The following is a 20,331-nucleotide window of genomic DNA, read 5'->3' as shown; positions in this document are numbered from 1 at the left end:
ATACCAACCAGAGGGGTTAGGGTTGGGGATGGGATGGAGAGGGGATGGGATGGAGAGGGGTTAGGGTAGAAGGAGGGGATGGGATGGAGCTCACTGGAGGTGGTAATACCAACCAGAGAGGGATGGAGCTGGAGGTGGTAATACCAACCAGACCAGGAGGGGTTAGGGTATCACTGGAGGGGGTAATACCAACCAGAGGGGTTAGGGTATCACTGGAGGTGGTAATACCAACCAGAGGGGATGGAGCTGGAGGTGGTAATACCAACCAGAGGGGTTAGGGTATCACTGGAGGTGGTAATACCAACCAGACCAGGAGGGGTTAGGGTATCACTGGAGGTGGTAATACCAACCAGAGGGGTTAGGGTATCACTGGAGGTGGTAATACCAACCAGAGGGGATGGAGCTGGAGGTGGTAATACCAACCAGAGGGGTTAGGGTATCACTGGAGGTGGTAATACCAACCAGACCAGGAGGGGTTAGGGTATCACTGGAGGTGGTAATACCAACCAGAGGGGTTAGGGTATCACTGGAGGTGGTAATACCAACCAGACCAGGAGGGGTTAGGGTATCACTGGAGGTGGTAATACCAACCAGAGGGGTTAGGGTATCACTGGAGGTGGTAATACCAACCAGAGGGGTTAGGGTATCACTGGAGGTGGTAATACCAACCAGAGGGGATGGAGCTGGAGGTGGTAATACCAACCAGAGGGGATGGAGCTGGAGGTGGTAATACCAACCAGAGGGGATGGGATGGAGAGGGGTTAGGGTACCAACCAGAGGGGTTAGGGTATCACTGGAGGTGGTAATACCAACCAGACCAGGAGGGGTTAGGGTACCAACCAGACCAGGAGGGGTTAGGGTACCAACCAGACCAGGAGGGGTTAGGGTACCAACCAGACCAGGCCAGAAAATACTTGTATTTTGTAGTTTATTTGAAAATACCAACTATTCATATAAACTAGGTAGTCTAATACAGTTTATAAAGAGTTTAAACTGAAGGCAACAAACTAGTTTATTTTATATTCAAATACACGTCTCAGAAAACCAAATAAAACTTGAAGGTATTTGAATATATGAAAGTTATTTGAAAAAAGAAAAACAGAACATTATCTGATGACTGCCAAATATTTGATGAAGAACCAAAAACGACAACAGTTAGTTGAATAAATATATCATCATAAACACATGGTTTATCCTAGAATAAAATACAATGGGGGACATGGAATCGTCTCAACATTAGAGCAGACCACGTTTGCAGCTTCAAAATGACTAACAAATAAATTTTCATAATGAGTGAGACATAAAGTAATACATTAACACTTGACGTTAAACTTTGTGATGATTACACAATGACATCGTTGTTCCATAGGACTTTGTAAATTGCTTTATATAATGACATAATAATGGAATTATTACATAACTGGAATAAGGAACAATGACTATTCCTCTTACAAAAACTCTCAGCTCATTGCTATGCAATTAAAATGCTATAACCAAAATATTATGTAAAAAACATGCTAATGAAATGTAATTACAGTTATATTACACAGGCACCAGAACAGTTTAATGTTAAGTGTTACTGAGAATGCTAACAGTAACAAAATATGGCTATTAAGTGTCATGTTAGTTTGTATTCTGAGTAAACTATCCCTTTAAAGATGGTATATTGTGTGTGTTTGAAACAAGAACACCTACTCTCAGATGGTTATCTAAACATCACGCCCGGGGGGGTAATCCTACATGAAACTATCCCTTTAAAGATGGTATATTGTGTGTGTTTGAAACAAGAACACCTACTCTCAGATGGTTATCTAAACATCACGCCCGGGGGGTAATCCTACATGAAACTATCCCTTTAAAGATGGTATAGTGTGTGTGTTTGAAACAACCATCTGAGAGTAGGTGTTCTTATCTAAACATCACGCCCGGGGGGGTAATCCTACATGAAACACAGCCCTTATTTAAAGTGTTGCTAAAATCCCCTATGGGAAAAATGATTGGAACCATTTCCCCTGGTAGACCGCTAGGTTTTATGGGTATTATGACACCTCCTCTTTGGGGCTCTATGGGGAGACTGTTCTATTCATTATATTTCTATTCGTTATATTTCTATCTTCAACATGCAGTTCCAGATACAGTCCTGTCATTAGTAGAAGACAGCCAATCCATGTAGATACAGTCCTGTCATTAGTAGTAGACAGCCAATCCATGTAGAGACAGTCCTGTCATTAGTAGTAGACAGCCAATCCGTGTAGATACAGTCCTGTCATTAGTAGTAGACAGCCAATCCACATGTAGATACAGTCCTGTCATTAGTAGTAGACAGCCAATCCACATGTAGATACAGTCCTGTCATTAGTAGTAGACAGCCAATCCATGTAGATACAGTCCTGTCATTAGTAGTAGACAGCCAATCCATGTAGAGACAGTCCTGTCATTAGTAGTAGACAGCCAATCCATGTAGAGACAGTCCTGTCATTAGTAGTAGACAGCCAATCCATGTAGAGACAGTCCTGTCATTAGTAGAAGACAGCCAATCCAATTGTTTCTTAAAAGTAGTCACTTTCTAAGATCTGTGTTCAAATGGTTTTAAAAAGTTTTCATTTTGGGGCATCTGTATTCACCTCCAAAGTAATGATTTACTTTATTTATCCAGAGCGACTTACAGTAGAGTGCATACATTTTAAATACTGGTCCCCCCGTGGGAATCGAACCCACAACCCTGGCGTTGCAAGCGCCATGCTCTACCAACTGAGCTACAGTGGGACTGTACTCAGTCAGACTCAACCCATTTTACTAACGTGCTGATCCTCTGTTCATCTCCCTCTACAGAAAGACTACGACAAGACCAAGGCCCAGAGAGACCAGGAGGAGAAACTCATAGTGTCTGCCTGGTACAACATGGTGCGTGTTGTATATTGTACCAGCACTGTATTATTACATGTTAGTCATCGTACTCTTAACTCATAGGGGCTGATTTCCCAATATACATACTTTGGGGCGGCAGCGTAGCCTAGTGGTTAGAGCGTTGGACTAGTAACCGAAAGGTTGCGAGTTCGAATCCCCGAGCTGACAAGGTACAAATCTGTCGTTCTGCCCCCTGAACAAGGCAGTTTACCCACTGTTCCTAGGCTGTCATTGAAAATAAGAATTTGTTCTTAACTGACTTGCCTGGTTAAATAAAGGTTAAATAAATACTACCGTTCTCCACACTCTCGTGCTCCCAGTGCGTTCTCTTGAGTACGAGAGTGTGGAGAACGCATAAAACATTACATTAGAGAAGCACTCCCCTTTCTGTATTACCTCACGCTGAGCAGCACTCCCCCTACTGTATTACCTCACGCTGAGCAGCACCTCCTGTATTACCTCACGCTGAGCTGCACCTCCCCCTACTGTATTACCTCACGCTGAGCTGCACCACCTCCCCCTACTGTATTACCTCACGCTGAGCAGCACTCCCCCTACTGTATTACCTCACGCTGAGCAGCACTCCCTCTACTGTATTACCTCACGCTGAGCAGCACCTCCCCCTACTGTATTACCTCACGCTGAGCAGCACCACCTCCCCCTACTGTATTACCTCACGCTGAGCACCACCTCCCCCTACTGTATTACCTCACGCTGAGCAGCACCTCCCCCTACTGTATTACCTCACGCTGAGCAGCACCTCCCCCTACTGTATTACCTCACGCTGAGCAGCACCACCTCCCCCTACTGTATTACCTCACGCTGAGCAGCACCTCCCCCTACTGTATTACCTCACGCTGAGCAGCACCTCCCCCTACTGTATTACCTCACGCTGAGCAGCACCACCTCCCCCTACTGTATTACCTCACGCTGAGCAGCACTCCCTCTACTGTATTACCTCACGCTGAGCAGCACCTCCCCCTACTGTATTACCTCACGCTGAGCAGCACCTCCCCCTACTGTATTACCTCACGCTGAGCAGCACCACCTCCCTCTACTGTATTACCTCACGCTGAGCAGCACCACCTCCCTCTACTGTATTACCTCACGCTGAGCAGCACCTCCCCCTACTGTATTACCTCACGCTGAGCAGCACCACCTCCCTCTACTGTATTACCTCACGCTGAGCAGCACCTCCCCCTACTGTATTACCTCACGCTGAGCAGCACTCCCTCTACTGTATTACCTCACGCTGAGCAGCACTCCCCCCTACTGTATTACCTCACGCTGAGCAGCACCTCCCCCTACTGTATTACCTCACGCTGAGCAGCACCTCCCCCTACTGTATTACCTCACGCTGAGCTGCACCACCTCCCTCTACTGTATTACCTCACGCTGAGCTGCACCACCTCCCTCTACTGTATTACCTCACGCTGAGCAGCACCTCCTGTATTACCTCACGCTGAGCAGCACTCCCTCTACTGTATTACCTCACGCTGAGCTGCACCTCCCCCTACTGTATTACCTCACGCTGAGCAGCACCACCTCCCTCTACTGTATTACCTCACGCTGAGCTGCACCTCCCCCTACTGTATTACCTCACGCTGAGCAGCACCTCCTGTATTACCTCACGCTGAGCTGCACCTCCCCCTACTGTATTACCTCACGCTGAGCTGCACCACCTCCCCCTACTGTATTACCTCACGCTGAGCAGCACTCCCCCTACTGTATTACCTCACGCTGAGCAGCACTCCCTCTACTGTATTACCTCACGCTGAGCAGCACCTCCCCCTACTGTATTACCTCACGCTGAGCAGCACCACCTCCCCCTACTGTATTACCTCACGCTGAGCACCACCTCCCCCTACTGTATTACCTCACGCTGAGCAGCACCTCCCCCTACTGTATTACCTCACGCTGAGCAGCACCTCCCCCTACTGTATTACCTCACGCTGAGCAGCACCACCTCCCCCTACTGTATTACCTCACGCTGAGCAGCACCACCTCCCCCTACTGTATTACCTCACGCTGAGCAGCACCTCCCCCTACTGTATTACCTCACGCTGAGCAGCACCACCTCCCCCTACTGTATTACCTCACGCTGAGCAGCACTCCCTCTACTGTATTACCTCACGCTGAGCAGCACCTCCGCCTACTGTATTACCTCACGCTGAGCAGCACCTCCCCCTACTGTATTACCTCACGCTGAGCTGCACCTCCCCCTACTGTATTACCTCACGCTGAGCTGCACCACCTCCCCCTACTGTATTACCTCACGCTGAGCTGCACCACCTCCCCCTACTGTATTACCTCACGCTGAGCAGCACTCCCTCTACTGTATTACCTCACGCTGAGCAGCACCTCCCCCTACTGTATTACCTCACGCTGAGCAGCACCACCTCCCCCTACTGTATTACCTCACGCTGAGCACCACCTCCCCCTACTGTATTACCTCACGCTGAGCAGCACCTCCCCCTACTGTATTACCTCACGCTGAGCAGCACCTCCCCCTACTGTATTACCTCACGCTGAGCAGCACCACCTCCCCCTACTGTATTACCTCACGCTGAGCAGCACCTCCCCCTACTGTATTACCTCACGCTGAGCAGCACCTCCCCCTACTGTATTACCTCACGCTGAGCAGCACCACCTCCCCCTACTGTATTACCTCACGCTGAGCAGCACTCCCTCTACTGTATTACCTCACGCTGAGCAGCACCTCCCCCTACTGTATTACCTCACGCTGAGCAGCACCTCCCCCTACTGTATTACCTCACGCTGAGCAGCACCACCTCCCTCTACTGTATTACCTCACGCTGAGCAGCACCACCTCCCTCTACTGTATTACCTCACGCTGAGCAGCACCTCCCCCTACTGTATTACCTCACGCTGAGCAGCACCACCTCCCTCTACTGTATTACCTCACGCTGAGCAGCACCTCCCCCTACTGTATTACCTCACGCTGAGCAGCACTCCCTCTACTGTATTACCTCACGCTGAGCAGCACTCCCCCCTACTGTATTACCTCACGCTGAGCAGCACCTCCCCCTACTGTATTACCTCACGCTGAGCAGCACCTCCCCCTACTGTATTACCTCACGCTGAGCTGCACCACCTCCCTCTACTGTATTACCTCACGCTGAGCTGCACCACCTCCCTCTACTGTATTACCTCACGCTGAGCAGCACCTCCTGTATTACCTCACGCTGAGCAGCACTCCCTCTACTGTATTACCTCACGCTGAGCTGCACCTCCCCCTACTGTATTACCTCACGCTGAGCAGCACCACCTCCCTCTACTGTATTACCTCACGCTGAGCTGCACCTCCCCCTACTGTATTACCTCACGCTGAGCAGCACCTCCTGTATTACCTCACGCTGAGCTGCACCTCCCCCTACTGTATTACCTCACGCTGAGCTGCACCACCTCCCCCTACTGTATTACCTCACGCTGAGCAGCACTCCCCCTACTGTATTACCTCACGCTGAGCAGCACTCCCTCTACTGTATTACCTCACGCTGAGCAGCACCTCCCCCTACTGTATTACCTCACGCTGAGCAGCACCACCTCCCCCTACTGTATTACCTCACGCTGAGCACCACCTCCCCCTACTGTATTACCTCACGCTGAGCAGCACCTCCCCCTACTGTATTACCTCACGCTGAGCAGCACCTCCCCCTACTGTATTACCTCACGCTGAGCAGCACCACCTCCCCCTACTGTATTACCTCACGCTGAGCAGCACCACCTCCCCCTACTGTATTACCTCACGCTGAGCAGCACCTCCCCCTACTGTATTACCTCACGCTGAGCAGCACCACCTCCCCCTACTGTATTACCTCACGCTGAGCAGCACTCCCTCTACTGTATTACCTCACGCTGAGCAGCACCTCCCCCTACTGTATTACCTCACGCTGAGCAGCACCTCCCCCTACTGTATTACCTCACGCTGAGCAGCACCACCTCCCTCTACTGTATTACCTCACGCTGAGCAGCACCACCTCCCTCTACTGTATTACCTCACGCTGAGCAGCACCTCCCCCTACTGTATTACCTCACGCTGAGCAGCACCACCTCCCTCTACTGTATTACCTCACGCTGAGCAGCACCTCCCCCTACTGTATTACCTCACGCTGAGCAGCACTCCCTCTACTGTATTACCTCACGCTGAGCAGCACTCCCCCCTACTGTATTACCTCACGCTGAGCAGCACCTCCCCCTACTGTATTACCTCACGCTGAGCTGCACCACCTCCCTCTACTGTATTACCTCACGCTGAGCTGCACCACCTCCCTCTACTGTATTACCTCACGCTGAGCAGCACCTCCTGTATTACCTCACGCTGAGCAGCACTCCCTCTACTGTATTACCTCACGCTGAGCTGCACCTCCCCCTACTGTATTACCTCACGCTGAGCAGCACCACCTCCCTCTACTGTATTACCTCACGCTGAGCAGCACCTCCCCTACTGTATTACCTCACGCTACACCTCCCCCTACTGTATTACCTCACGCTGAGCAGCACTCCCCCTACTGTATTACCTCACGCTGAGCAGCACTCCCTCTACTGTATTACCTCACGCTGAGCAGCACTCCCTCTACTGTATTACCTCACGCTGAGCAGCACCTTCCATTTCACTGACCCATCTTCCAACCAGGACAACGACAACAATAGAAACCAAACAAGATATACACACATTAAACATTTTACTTCATAATTATAGCTATATGTGAATCACAATAATCTAGCTAACCAGCTAGTTAAACAGTCAATAATGACCTAAAACGAATGTTTTGCAAGGTAGATTGTCAATTCTTAGTGGATAGCTAGCTACCAATTCTTTGTGGTTATCTGGCTTGCTAACAGTAGTAGCTAGCCAGTTAGCCCTATTGACTTGCGATCTACGCACACTGCAGTGGGTATTGTAGGCAGGTAAACATGTATTTATTAAAGTATCAAGATAAAATATTGTAGTCAGGCAACATTTCGTTCTGAAGTCGGAGTGTATTTTCTCTATGGCTTCAGCTGAAAATAATGGCCGCCGTTGATTTCAAGACAATTTACATTGTTTTCTTACGTGGTTGACTTGTATTTCTTTTCATACATTTCACTGAAGCTTGCATCGATGCATTTACATTTTAGTCATTTAGCAGACGCTCTTATCCACAGCGACTTACAGTAGTGAATGCATACATTTCATTTCATGCATTTTTTTTTTTTCTTTCCCCGTGGGAATCGAACCCACAACCCTGGCGTTGCAAACACCAACTGAGCCACATGGAAGACCAACAATGTGCTGTAAAGTCATTACACTTAGTTCATAATTACAGCATTAGCTTTTAAGTTTAATTAATTTTGTACTGGTCCCCCGTGGGAATCGAACCCACAACCCTGGCGTTGCAAACACCATGCTCGACCAGCTGAGCCACAGGGAAGACCATGCAGGGAAGATGCATGCTTGAAAATGTGTACAAGCGGAGTACCCATCCGAGAACTGCCATCCCGTGCTCGGAGCACGGTACTATATTGGCAAATACTCGTAGTGTCTGCCTGCTTACAACATGGTGAATTGTTATATTATACCAGACTGTATTACCACAGATGGAACAAAGAGCCAGATGTTTCACCAGATGTATAAATAATGTGAAGCAGCATCCTTTTTGACATTTTCACTCACTACCAAATATGGTGATGAGAGGAAGCCCAGTGGCCGGCAGTGGGAGAAGATTCAGTTAGATGGATTTTCGTTGACATTCTGCATATTTTCTCATGAAACATTTGATCTCAATACAGTTTTCTGTTCCCAAGACTTCAATCTGTTATGAACAGAGTGGAATAAGTTTTGTGGACTTTACCCTTTTGCCAAAGTTTCAATAAATTGAATTGTTTGCAAGGTGTTCAAGGGCGTATTGAGTTGTTGCAGACACGCACTTCACACAGTAGGCGATCCATAACAGAAATATGCAAATACATGCTAGAACGAGCCAATAGGATCTCGCTAGCTCGTGCTTGGCTCTGCCCTCCTCCTTGCTTGTTCTGCCCACTACAATGACTTTGCTCCCATTAGAAACGACAGGCTGTGGACAATCTTGGGTTAGATATAAAAATAAAATCTTTGATTTTATGTTGTTACTCCTGTCAAACACTAGAGGGCGCTGCAGGATTTCCTATGCCACTTTATTTTGTAATAATTTTTTTTTAACCTTTATTTAACTAGGCAAATCAGTTAAGAACAAATTATTATTTACAATGACGGCCTACTGGTGAACATTGCCTTATTCAGGGGCAGAACGACAGATTTTTACCTTCTCAGCTCAGGGATTCGATCCAGCAACCTTTCGGTTACTGGCCCAACACTCTAACCACTAGGCTACCTACCGCCCCCCCTGAAATGAATACTCCATGGATATAAAAAGCAAAGTATAGTGGTGCTGTTTTCAGTGTTTTGAGTCAAAAATGAGAAGAAAACTCACATAGCAGACACAGGGGGTTTAACCAACATCTTTTAATGAATGTGTCTTAATGAAGCCACTGTGTGTGTGTGTGTGTGTGTGTGTGTGTGTGTGTGTGTGTGTGTGTGTGTGTGTGTGTGTGTGTGTGTGTGTGTGTGTGTGTGTGTGTGTGTGTGTGTGTGTGTGTGTGTGTGTGTGTGTGTGTGTGTGTCCAGGGCATGGCTCTCCAGAAGAAGGCAGCAGAGGACCGTCTGGCCAGTACGGGTTCAGGACAGTCCTTTCTGGCTCGCCAGAGACAGGCTACCAGTACACGCCGCTCTTACCCCGGATACCCGGGACCCCAGTCCGCCACCGCCAGGTAGACATGGCGCCGCGACTCTTCAACCCGACCTTTGACCGCCGACCCTTCCAGGCCAGGTACCACCACGGCCAGGTAGACGCGGCACCCTGCTGAAACCCCTACATGACCCTTTTTTTCCCCCCTGACCCTTGACCCCTGCAGGTGTTCATCAGGGCACACACAGTCCAGTTGTATGAGTGTCGGCTGAGTGGTTTAGGATAAACGTCTCCTCTTATGAATCCTTTTTTGTTGTCTGTCCTCCTCCACGGTCCTTCAGTCTCCCTTTTTAAATCTGGTTTACCTGGATTTATTGTCAATAATTATTATGTACATTTGTGTAAAACGATGTTACTGTTCTGTTTATTTTCTTCTGTCTGGATTCCTCCTGTCTAATAACTGTCGTTTCTGTGTAACACAAGAACTTGAGTAGAGATGCAACTTTAGTTGTTGTTGTATTTGAACCCTTGTGAAAATGAAAAAAAACAGGAGAATATTTTCATATCTTTTGCTTGAATGCGCTTTAGTTTTGGAGAGGGTAGATCCACTACATAGAGGGTTTGTGACCAGTTGGTATCTTTACACCCAGTACAGTACATAGTATGTGTTAAATGTGTTCAGTCTCTTAGGCAGTCTTTGTTTTACATGTAGTCTGTTTTAGGCAGGCTGTAGTGGCCTGTAGTTGGACTCCACTAGCCTGGGACTTAGCAGTAGAAAAGGGAATTATACACATACTGCATTAACAGAACAGAGATTCATATTGATCAAGTGTTTCTCCTGAAATGAAGGGAAACCTCTTCCCCTGTATACTCCTGTTCTCAAATCAACCAGTAGTCATTATCGATTATTTATCAGTCAATAGTTTATTGATTTGATTATTGTGAACGAGTGAGTCTCTCTCCCTATTATCCTGTGTTGCTGGAGGGAAATACAGAACTGTCCTCTAGATCCACACTAGTAACTAACGCGCTGCACAGCTGTGACCGTCCCATATGAACCCGTCTGCATGCTAACCGTCTGCATCCACTACCTATGCGCTGGACCTAGTCAAACAGTGGCTATGATGTTGTATGTATAGCATAGCAAAAAAGCCAGTGGAGTGGTCTGCAATACAAACGTAAAATAACCACTGCTGCCACCCAAGGAGGAGAAATTTACAGGGAGGTAGGTTATAAACTTTACAGGGAGGTGGTTATAAACTTTACAGGGAGGTAGGTTATAAACTTTACAGGGAGGTAGTTATAAACTTTACAGGGAGGTGGTTATACACTTTACATGGAGGTAGGTTATAAACTTTACAGGGAGGTGGTTATAAACTTTACAGGGAGTTGGATTATAAACTTTACAGGGAGTTGGATTATAAACTTTACAGGGAGGTGGGTTATAAACTTTAAAGGGAGGTGGATTATAAACTTTACAGGGAGGTGGATTATAAACTTTACAGGGAGGTGGATTATAAACTTTACAGGGAGGTGGATTATAAACTTTACAGGGAGGTGGATTATAAACTTTACAGGGAGGTGGTTATAAACTTTAAAGGGAGGTGGGTTATAAACTTTACAGCGAGGTAGGTTATAAACTTTAAAGCGAGGTAGGTTATAAACTTCATAGGGAGGTAGGTTATAAACTTTACAGGGAGGTCGTTATAAACTTTACAGTGAGGTAGTTTATAAACTTTACAGCAAGGTAGGTTGAAACTTTACAGCGAGGTAGGTTGTAAACTTTACAGGGAGGTGGTTATAAACTTTACAGGGAGATGGTTATAAACTTTACATCTATGCGTCCAGTTTAAAGGAAGTTGCTAACTAGCGCTAGCGCAATTGCTAACTAGCGTTAGCATAATGACTGGGTATCTGCTAACGCTAGTTAGAAAAACTACCTGTAACTTCCTTCATATTTGACACAGAGACAAATAGGGAAATAGATATAGGGCCTCATTGCCAAAAACCCCAAAGTATCCCTTTCATTTATAAATCGCTGCGCTATGTCAATGAGGTGAGCTAGGATAACGTAATGTCATGTCATATTCTCTGACCTACCTGACAACCAGCATGTGATATTGTGTTCTGTAGGTTTCATCCAGGAGTGGATAGGCCGTAGCCTTGATGTTCTACAGATTGCAGTGGGCAGTACTTGACCACTATGTTAAAGATACTTCTGATATCTTATCATTTCTGTCATGGTAGTCCAGGGCTGTCCAACCCTGTTCCTGGAGAGCTAACCTCCTGTAGGTTTACATCTATGTAGTCCAGGACTCTCCAACCCTGTTCCTGGAGAGCTAACCTCCTGTAGGTTTACATCTATGTAGTCCAGGACTCTCCAACCCTGTTCCTGGAGAGATACCATCCTGTAGGTTTACATCTATGTAGTCCAGGGCTCTCCAACCCTGTTCCTGGAGAGATACCATCCTGTAGGTTTACATCTATGTAGTCCAGGGCTCTCCAACCCTGTTCCTGGAGAGATACCATCCTGTAGGTTTACATCTATGTAGTCCAGGGCTCTCCAACCCTGTTCCTGGAGAGATACCATCCTGTAGGTTTACATCTATGTAGTCCAGGACTCTCCAACCCTGTTCCTGGAGAGATAACCTCCCGAAGGATTTCGCTCCAACCCCAGTTCTAACTAACCTGATTCAGCTTATCAACCAGCTCATTATAGTTACTAGGCTAGATCTGTAGTTACTAGGCTAGATCTGTAGTTACTAGGCTAGATCTGTAGTTACTAGGCTAGATCTGTAGTTGCTAGGCTAGATCTGTAGTTGCTAGGCTAGATCTGTAGTTACTAGGCTAGATCTGTAGTTACTAGGCTAGATCTGTAGTTACTAGGCTAGATCTGTAGTTGCTAGGCTAGATCTGTAGTTAGTACGCTAGATCTGTAGTTACTACGCTAGATCTGTAGTTGCTAGGCTAGATCTGTAGTTGCTAGGCTAGATCTGTAGTTGCTAGGCTAGATCTGTAGTTACTACGCTAGATCTGTAGTTACTTCGCTAGATCTGTAGTTGCTAGGCTAGATCTGTAGTTGCTAGGCTAGATCTGTAGTTACTACGCTAGATCTGTAGTTGCTAGGCTAGATCTGTAGTTGCTAGGCTAGATCTGTAGTTGCTAGGCTAGATCTGTAGTTGCTAGGCTAGATCTGTAGTTGCTAGGCTAGATCTGTAGTTGCTAGGCTAGATCTGTAGTTACTACGCTAGATCTGTAGTTACTTCGCTAGATCTGTAGTTGCTAGGCTAGATCTGTAGTTACTAGGCTAGATCTGTAGTAACTAGGCTAGATCTGTAGTTGCTAGGCTAGATCTGTAGTTACTACCACCCTCTATCAGTTTGACCGTTTTGATCCCAATCGATCATTATGCCCTGTCCTGTATCATTATAACCAAACCTCTTACTGGTTGTTATTGTCCTCTCCTCTCTCTCTCTCGCCTCCTCTCTCTCTCACCTCCTCTCTCTCTCACCTCCTCTCTCTCTCCACTCCTCTCTCTCACCTCTCTCTCTCCACTCCTCTCTCTCTCTCTCACCTCCTCTCTCTCTCACCTCCTCTCTCTCTCACCTCTCTCTCTCGACTCCTCTCTCTCTCACCTCCTCTCTCTCTCTCACCTCCTCTCTCCTCTCTCTCTCCACTCCTCTCTCTCTCTTTCGCACTCTTTTTTTGCTCTCTCTCTCTCTTTCTCTCCTTCCCCTCCTCTCCTCTCTTTTCCCTCCTCTCCACAGTGATGACATTACATGACCAGCGCAGGCAGGGTTGATGGGCGGTTGCATGACCATAACTTAATAATGAGCCAGGCTGAAAATAACCCTTCATCAATTCAACACTAACCCTCAACTCTAACGGAGGACGGGCCGGGCGGGCCCAGATTAGGCCCAGGACGGGGGGTTAAGAGCTCTCGACAGACCCGGATGGCACCGCCCTCTCAGAGGCCAACCTAACCTAACCCCCTCTCTCCTTCACTCACGGACCTGCATCTGCTTGCTGCTTGCTGCTTGTGAACCTCTATCGTCATGACATGCACTGAGACAGCAACAGCAGTCTCTAGTGGGGGAATGGAGAGAGCTGCAGTTAGGGCTGTGGAATAAAAACATATTAAAGATTCTTCATGCCGTTTGCAAGGTCAAGGAAAATTCTTGTACTTAACTGTGTGGTGCAAAGCGAGGACTACAGTGTTATTCTTAGTGACAGTATGGTTCTCTGATAGACTTGGACAATGACGATGATCAAGCCGAACTAGAAATACATGGTTACTGTACTGTAAACCTGGTGTGTATCTGTTGGGTGTTCCACTCACTTCTCTCTCTCTCTCTCTCTCTTTGTGTTTCACTGGGTCTAAGAGGAAAAGGCAATATCATAATTTATTTCACATCGCACCTCTAATCAAATGTGTATATACTGAGTGTACAAAACATTAGGAACACCTTCCTAATTTTGAGTTGCAACCCCCTGCTCCCACTTTAGCCTCAAATCATCAGGGCATGAACTCTACAAGGTGTTGAAAGCGTTCCACAGGGATGCTGGCCCACTGTTGACTAAAGTTGGCTGGATGTCCTTTGGGTGGTGGACCATTGTTGATACACACAGGAAACTGTTGAGCGTGAAAAACCCAGAAGCGTTGCAGTTCTCAACACAAACCGGTGCGCCTGGCACCTACTACCATACCCCGTTCAAAGGCACTTAAATCTTTTGTCTTGTCCATTCACCCTCTGAATGACACACATACACAATCCATGTCTCAGCTGTCTCAAGGCTTAAAAATCCTCCTTTTAACATGTCTCCTCCTCCTTCATCTACACTGATTGAAGTGGATTTAACAAGTGACATCCATAAGGGATCATAGTATTCACCTGGATTCACCTGGTCAGTCTGTCAGAGGTATTCAACTCTTACAGAGCTGGTTTTCTGCTCGACCTGATAATTAATTACACACACCTGGTGTCCCATGTCTAAATCAGGCCCTGGTGTCCCATGTCTAAATCAGGCCCTGGTGTCCCATGTCTAAATCAGGCCCTTGGTGTCCCATGTCTAAATCAGGCCCTGGTGTCCCATGTCTAAATCAGGCCCTGGTGTCCCATGTCTAAATCAGGCCCTGGTGTCCCATGTCTAAATCAGGCCCTTGGTGTCCCATGTCTAAATCAGGCCCTGGTGTCCCATGTCTAAATCAGGCCCTGGTGTCCCATGTCTAAATCAGGCCCTGGTGTCCCATGTCTAAATCAGGCCCTGGTGTCCCATGTCTAAATCAGGCCCTGGTGTCCCATGTCTAAATCAGGCCCTTGGTGTCCCATGTCTAAATCAGGCCCTGATTCAAACTGACTTCCAGAGTTGAGTTGGAGGGCTCTATGTCATGGAAAGAGCAGGTGTTCTTAATGTTTTGTACACTCAGTCTAGAGCTAGATTTTCAAGTTTCCATTTATTTCCAAGTTTTCTGATGACTTAACCTCTATGTATGGAGTGCTCTGCTTCTTTATTTGACTGATAATAACCTTGATGTGTTTCTTTCTCTCTCTCTTTCTCTCTCTCCTCTTTCTCTCTCTCTTTCTCTCTCTCTCTCTCTTTCTCTCTCTCTTTCTCTCTCTCTTTCTCTCTCTCTCTCTCTCTTTCTCTCTCTCTCTCTCTTTCTCTCTCTCTTTCTCTCTCTCTCTCTCTTTCTCTCTCTCTCTTTCTCTCTCTCTCTCTCTTTCTCTCTCCTCTCTCTCTCTCTCTCTCTTTCTCTCTCTCTCTCTCTCTCTCTCTCTCTTTCTCTCTCTCTCTTTCTCTCTCTCTTTCTCTCCCCAAATGGTGGAGGGTAATGGTAGAAGAGATCACATGCTTCTATCTAGCCTTTATGACTTTATGTATTCCTGTTTTTATTTGACTTACATATGCAGTATTGACTTAGATTCATATATTTCCTACATTGTATTAAATGTGTAAAATCTTTCTCTAACCTTTTATAAAAACAAGTAGGCTTGTTGATAGGATGCCATGGCAGAGCCTTTTTGAAAAATACAGCAAGGTGGCCCACGTAGTAAGACTGGCCTGTCCCGGGTCGTGGTTCATTAGCAGATGGCCCGCGTAGTGAGACTACCCTGTCCCGGGTCGTGGTTCATTAGGTACCAAATGGAAGAAAATGGACTTGAACCAGGGATGTTCTGCCTGTCCAGTATGAAACACTCATTTTAGTACAGTGTGCCCAAATGTTTTTATTTTTAATTTAACCTTTAACTAATCAAGAACAAATTCTTATTTACAATGACGGCCTACCCCCGGCCAAACCCTCCCCCTAGCACCGGACGACGCTGGGCCGGGATCGAACCCGGGTCTATAGTGATGCCTCTAAACCGCTACACCACTAATGAACACAACCCAGAAGTGGCAGGAATGGACAGACGAGATAGAAAGTCAAAGAGGATCTTTCCTATCATGTTATATCATGAACATGTTGAAAGTGCTTTTGCCTCAAGTGTAAAACCAAACCGGTGTCAGTAAGAGAACCTGTTGCTGTTTTCACATTATAACAAAAAGATGTGTCCAAATTATTATGTGACTGATGAACTTTGTATGACTCGTTCTACTTGTGTGAAATACTAGTCTCCTGACGTGGTGATATGATTGGTAGGGCAACCTGTCTCTTAACTGTCTGTCCTGGGTTTTTTGTTGTTGTTGTTGTTGCATGTCTCCTTGATGAACATAGAGCTACTGTCTGCATCCCTAATGGCACCCTATCTCCCTATGGGCCCTGGTTAAAAGTAGTGCACTATATAGGGAATAGGGTGCCTATTGGGACACAATAATAGTTTCAAAACCACTTGCCATTAATCAGAACCGAGTAGCACTGAAAACAATATGGAAACACTTTACTCAGTAAATATGAGGCTTTAGAACTTGTTATAAGCACCTATGAGCCTTTATAATGTTTTATAAGTCGGATAATATTTTATGTCTCTCCGTGTCAACTGACTCCCAATGGCTCGTATTTCATCCAGGCTGTTATGAGATGATAAGGCATGAATAGGGTCCTTCTTGCTTATGACAAGGCTTACAATGCATTATAACCGCATCAAAATGCATTATAACCTCAGGCTATAAGTAAAGTTTTACTAAAGTTACAACTGGTTCCAGATCGGTTAGTCTCCTAGCCTGGTCCCAGATCGGTTAGTCTCCTAGCCTGGTCCCAGATCGGTTAGTCTCCTAGCCTGGTCCCAGATCGGTTAGTCTCCTAGCCTGGTCCCAGATCGGTTAGTCTCCTAGCCTGGTCCCAGATCGGTTAGTCTCCTAGCCTGGTCCCAGATCGGTTAGTCTCCTAGCCTGGTCCCAGATCGGTTAGTCTCCTAGCCTGGTCCCAGATCGGTTAGTCTCCTAGCCTGGTCCCAGATCGGTTAGTCTCCTAGCCTGGTCCCAGATCGGTTAGTCTCCTAGCCTGGTCCCAGATCGGTTAGTCTCCTAGCCTGGTCCCAGATCAGTGTGTGCTGTCTTGACAAGTGATCTGGGACCTAGGCTAGTGTTCTACACAGGACAATAAACCTCTAGCATAGTTACACCAGACTGAATGTTTCAAACAATAGCGAGCGTAGTGTTCAATCTGGTTTTCCTAGGCTAAAAAAAAAAAAAACTCTAGTAGAAAATAAAACATTTTTTAAAATAAAAGAACTGAGGCTTTTCAGTCAGAACTTATCGCCAGGTTTTATGGTTGCTGTATTTTTTTATTCATAGGAAGACTTATTTTACATTAAAAATAAAGTAGCAAATAACCTTTCCATTTGCCAAGTTTTATATTGCTGCTTGTATAATATGTACACACTGAATGGGTGAAACAAACAGTGAAGGAGGAAATTAGTGGTCATAGTTACCTGTCCATTTGAAACTTGTCGATAAAATGTGCTTCCTACGCTGTTAACCACGTTGTAATAAAGCTTGTATAAAACACCGCCTGTTTCTCTGAGTCTTTTTTTTTTATCTACAAAGGCACATTCACGTTTCCTAGACATTTGGTCAGAAATGTTGTATGACAACAACAACAACAAGTATTCTGACCTTTCAAAGCCACTGACGTGTTTTTCCTTTTTTATTCTCTCTGGATTAACGTTCTCACAAATCTATACCCTGGAAGAGTTGGGCTCCATCTAGATAAGTAACACACAATCATCTAGATAAGTAACACTACCATCTATATAAGTAACACACAATCATCTAGATACGTAACACTACCATCTATATAAGTAACACGCTACCATCTAGATAAGAAACACATTATCATCTAGATAAGTAACACACTACCATCTAGATAAGAAACACATTATCTTCTAGATAAGTAACACGCTACCATCTATATAAGTAACACCCTACCATCTAGATAAGTAACACACTACCATCTAGATAAGTAACACACTACCATCTAGATAAGTAACACACTATCATCTAGATAAGTAACACACTATCATCTAGATAAGAAGCACACTACCATCTAGATAAGTAACACACTACCATCTAGATAAGTAACACACTACCATCTAGATAAGTAACACACTACCATCTAGATAAGTAACACTATCATCTAGATAAGTAACACACTATCATCTAGATAAGAAACACACTACCATCTAGGTAAGAAACACACTACCATTTAGATAAGTAACACACTACCATCTAGATAAGTAACACACTACTATCTAGCTAAGAAACACAATATCATCTAGATAAGTATCACACTATCATCTAGATAAGAAACACACTACCATCTAGATAAGTAACACACTACCATCTAGATAAGTAACATTATCATCTAGATAAGTAACACACTATCATCTAGATAAGAAACACACTACCATCTAGATAAGTAACACACTACCATCTAGATAAGTAACACACTACCATCTAGATAAGTAACACACTACCATCTAGATAAGTAACACACTATCATCTAGATAAGTAACACACTACCATCTAGATAAGTAACACACTACCATCTAGATAAGTAACACTACCATCTAGATAAGTAACACACTACCATCTAGATAAGTAACACACTATCATCTAGATAAGTAACACACTATCATCTAGATAAGAAACACACTACCATCTAGATAAGTAACACACTACCATCTAGATAAGTAACATTATCATCTAGATAAGTAACACACTATCATCTAGATAAGAAACACACTACCATCTAGGTAAGAAACACACTACCATCTAGATAAGTAACACACTACCATCTAGATAAGTAACACACTACCATCTAGATAAGTAACACACTACCATCTAGATAAGTAACACACTACCATCTACATAAGTAACACACTACCATCTAGATAAGTAACACACTACCATCTAGATAAGTAACACTACCATCTAGATAAGTAACACACTACCATCTAGATAAGTAACACACTATCATCTAGATAAGTAACACACTACCATCTAGATAAGAAACACACTACCATCTAGATAAGTAACATTATCATCTAGATAAGTAATACACTACCATCTAGATAAGTAACATCTTCTAGATAAGTAACACACTACCACCTAGATAAGTAACATACTACCATCTAGATAAGTAACACACTATCATCTAGATAAGTAACACACTATCATCTAGATAAGAAACACACTACCATCTAGGTAAGAAACACACTACCATCTAGATAAGTAACACACTATCATCTAGATAAGAAACACACTACCATCTAGATAAGTAACACACTATCATCTAGATAAGTAACATTATCATCTAGATAAGTAACACACTACCATCTAGATAAGTAACACTACCATCTAGATAAGTAACACACTACCATCTAGATAAGTAACACACTACCATCTAGATAAGTAACACACTACCATCTAGATAAGTAACACACTATCATCTAGATAAGAAACACACTATCATCTAGATAAGTAACACACTACCATCTAGATAAGAAACACACTACCATCTAGATAAGTAACATTATCATCTAGATAAGTAATACACTACCATCTAGATAAGTAACATAATCTAGATAAGTAACACACTACCATCTAGATAAGTAACATACTACCATCTAGATAAGTAACACACTATCATCTAGATAAGTAACACACTATCATCTAGATAAGAAACACACTACCATCTAGGTAAGAAACACACTACCATCTAGATAAGTAACACACTACCATCTAGATAAGTAACACACTATCATCTAGATAAGTAACACACTACCATCTAGATAAGTAACACACTACCATCTAGATAAGTAACACACTACCATCTAGATAAGTAACACTACCATCTAGATAAGTAACACACTACCATCTAGATAAGTAACACACTATCATCTAGATAAGTAACACACTATCATCTAGATAAGAAGCACACTACCATCTAGATAAGTAACACACTACCATCTAGATAAGTAACACACTACCATCTAGATAAGTAACACTATCATCTAGATAAGTAACACACTATCATCTAGATAAGAAACACACTACCATCTAGGTAAGAAACACACTACCATCTAGATAAGTAACACACTACCATCTAGATAAGTAACACACTACCATCTAGATAAGAAACACACTATCATCTAGATAAGTATCACACTATCATCTAGATAAGAAACACACTACCATCTAGATAAGTAACACGCTATCATCTAGATAAGTAACATTATCATCTAGATAAGTA

The 20,331-nt window shown here is 44.6% G+C and overlaps 1 protein-coding gene across 3 annotated transcripts in view; it reads left to right on the top strand.

Moving 5' to 3' along the window:
- The window catches only part of LOC106572396 (hook microtubule tethering protein 3), an 83,152-nt gene extending 65,565 nt beyond the window's left edge, over positions 1–17,587 (top strand). Inside the window, exons 19-21 of one of the 3 annotated variants that reach the window (XR_014379031.1) lie at positions 2,833–2,904; positions 9,575–9,776; positions 13,403–17,587. Coding sequence is in view for 1 of the 3 variants with exons in the window: in XM_045694087.2 (XP_045550043.2) it covers positions 2,833–2,904; positions 9,575–9,721 (219 nt within the window). In the remaining 2 variants the exon portion in view is untranslated. Of the gene's footprint in view, positions 1–2,832; positions 2,905–9,574 lie in introns of all 3 variants that reach the window. The other 2 variants (XR_014379030.1, XM_045694087.2) reach the window with 2 other exon arrangements.
- The last annotated feature ends 2,744 nt before the right edge of the window (positions 17,588–20,331 follow it).

The sequence above is a fragment of the Salmo salar genome, chromosome 01 (assembly GCF_965601325.2).
Source record: "Salmo salar chromosome 01, fSalSal1, whole genome shotgun sequence".
NCBI lineage: Eukaryota > Metazoa > Chordata > Actinopteri > Salmoniformes > Salmonidae > Salmo > Salmo salar.
Note: the sequence above shows the minus strand (reverse complement) of the source record. Positions and strands in the feature narration are given on the sequence as shown.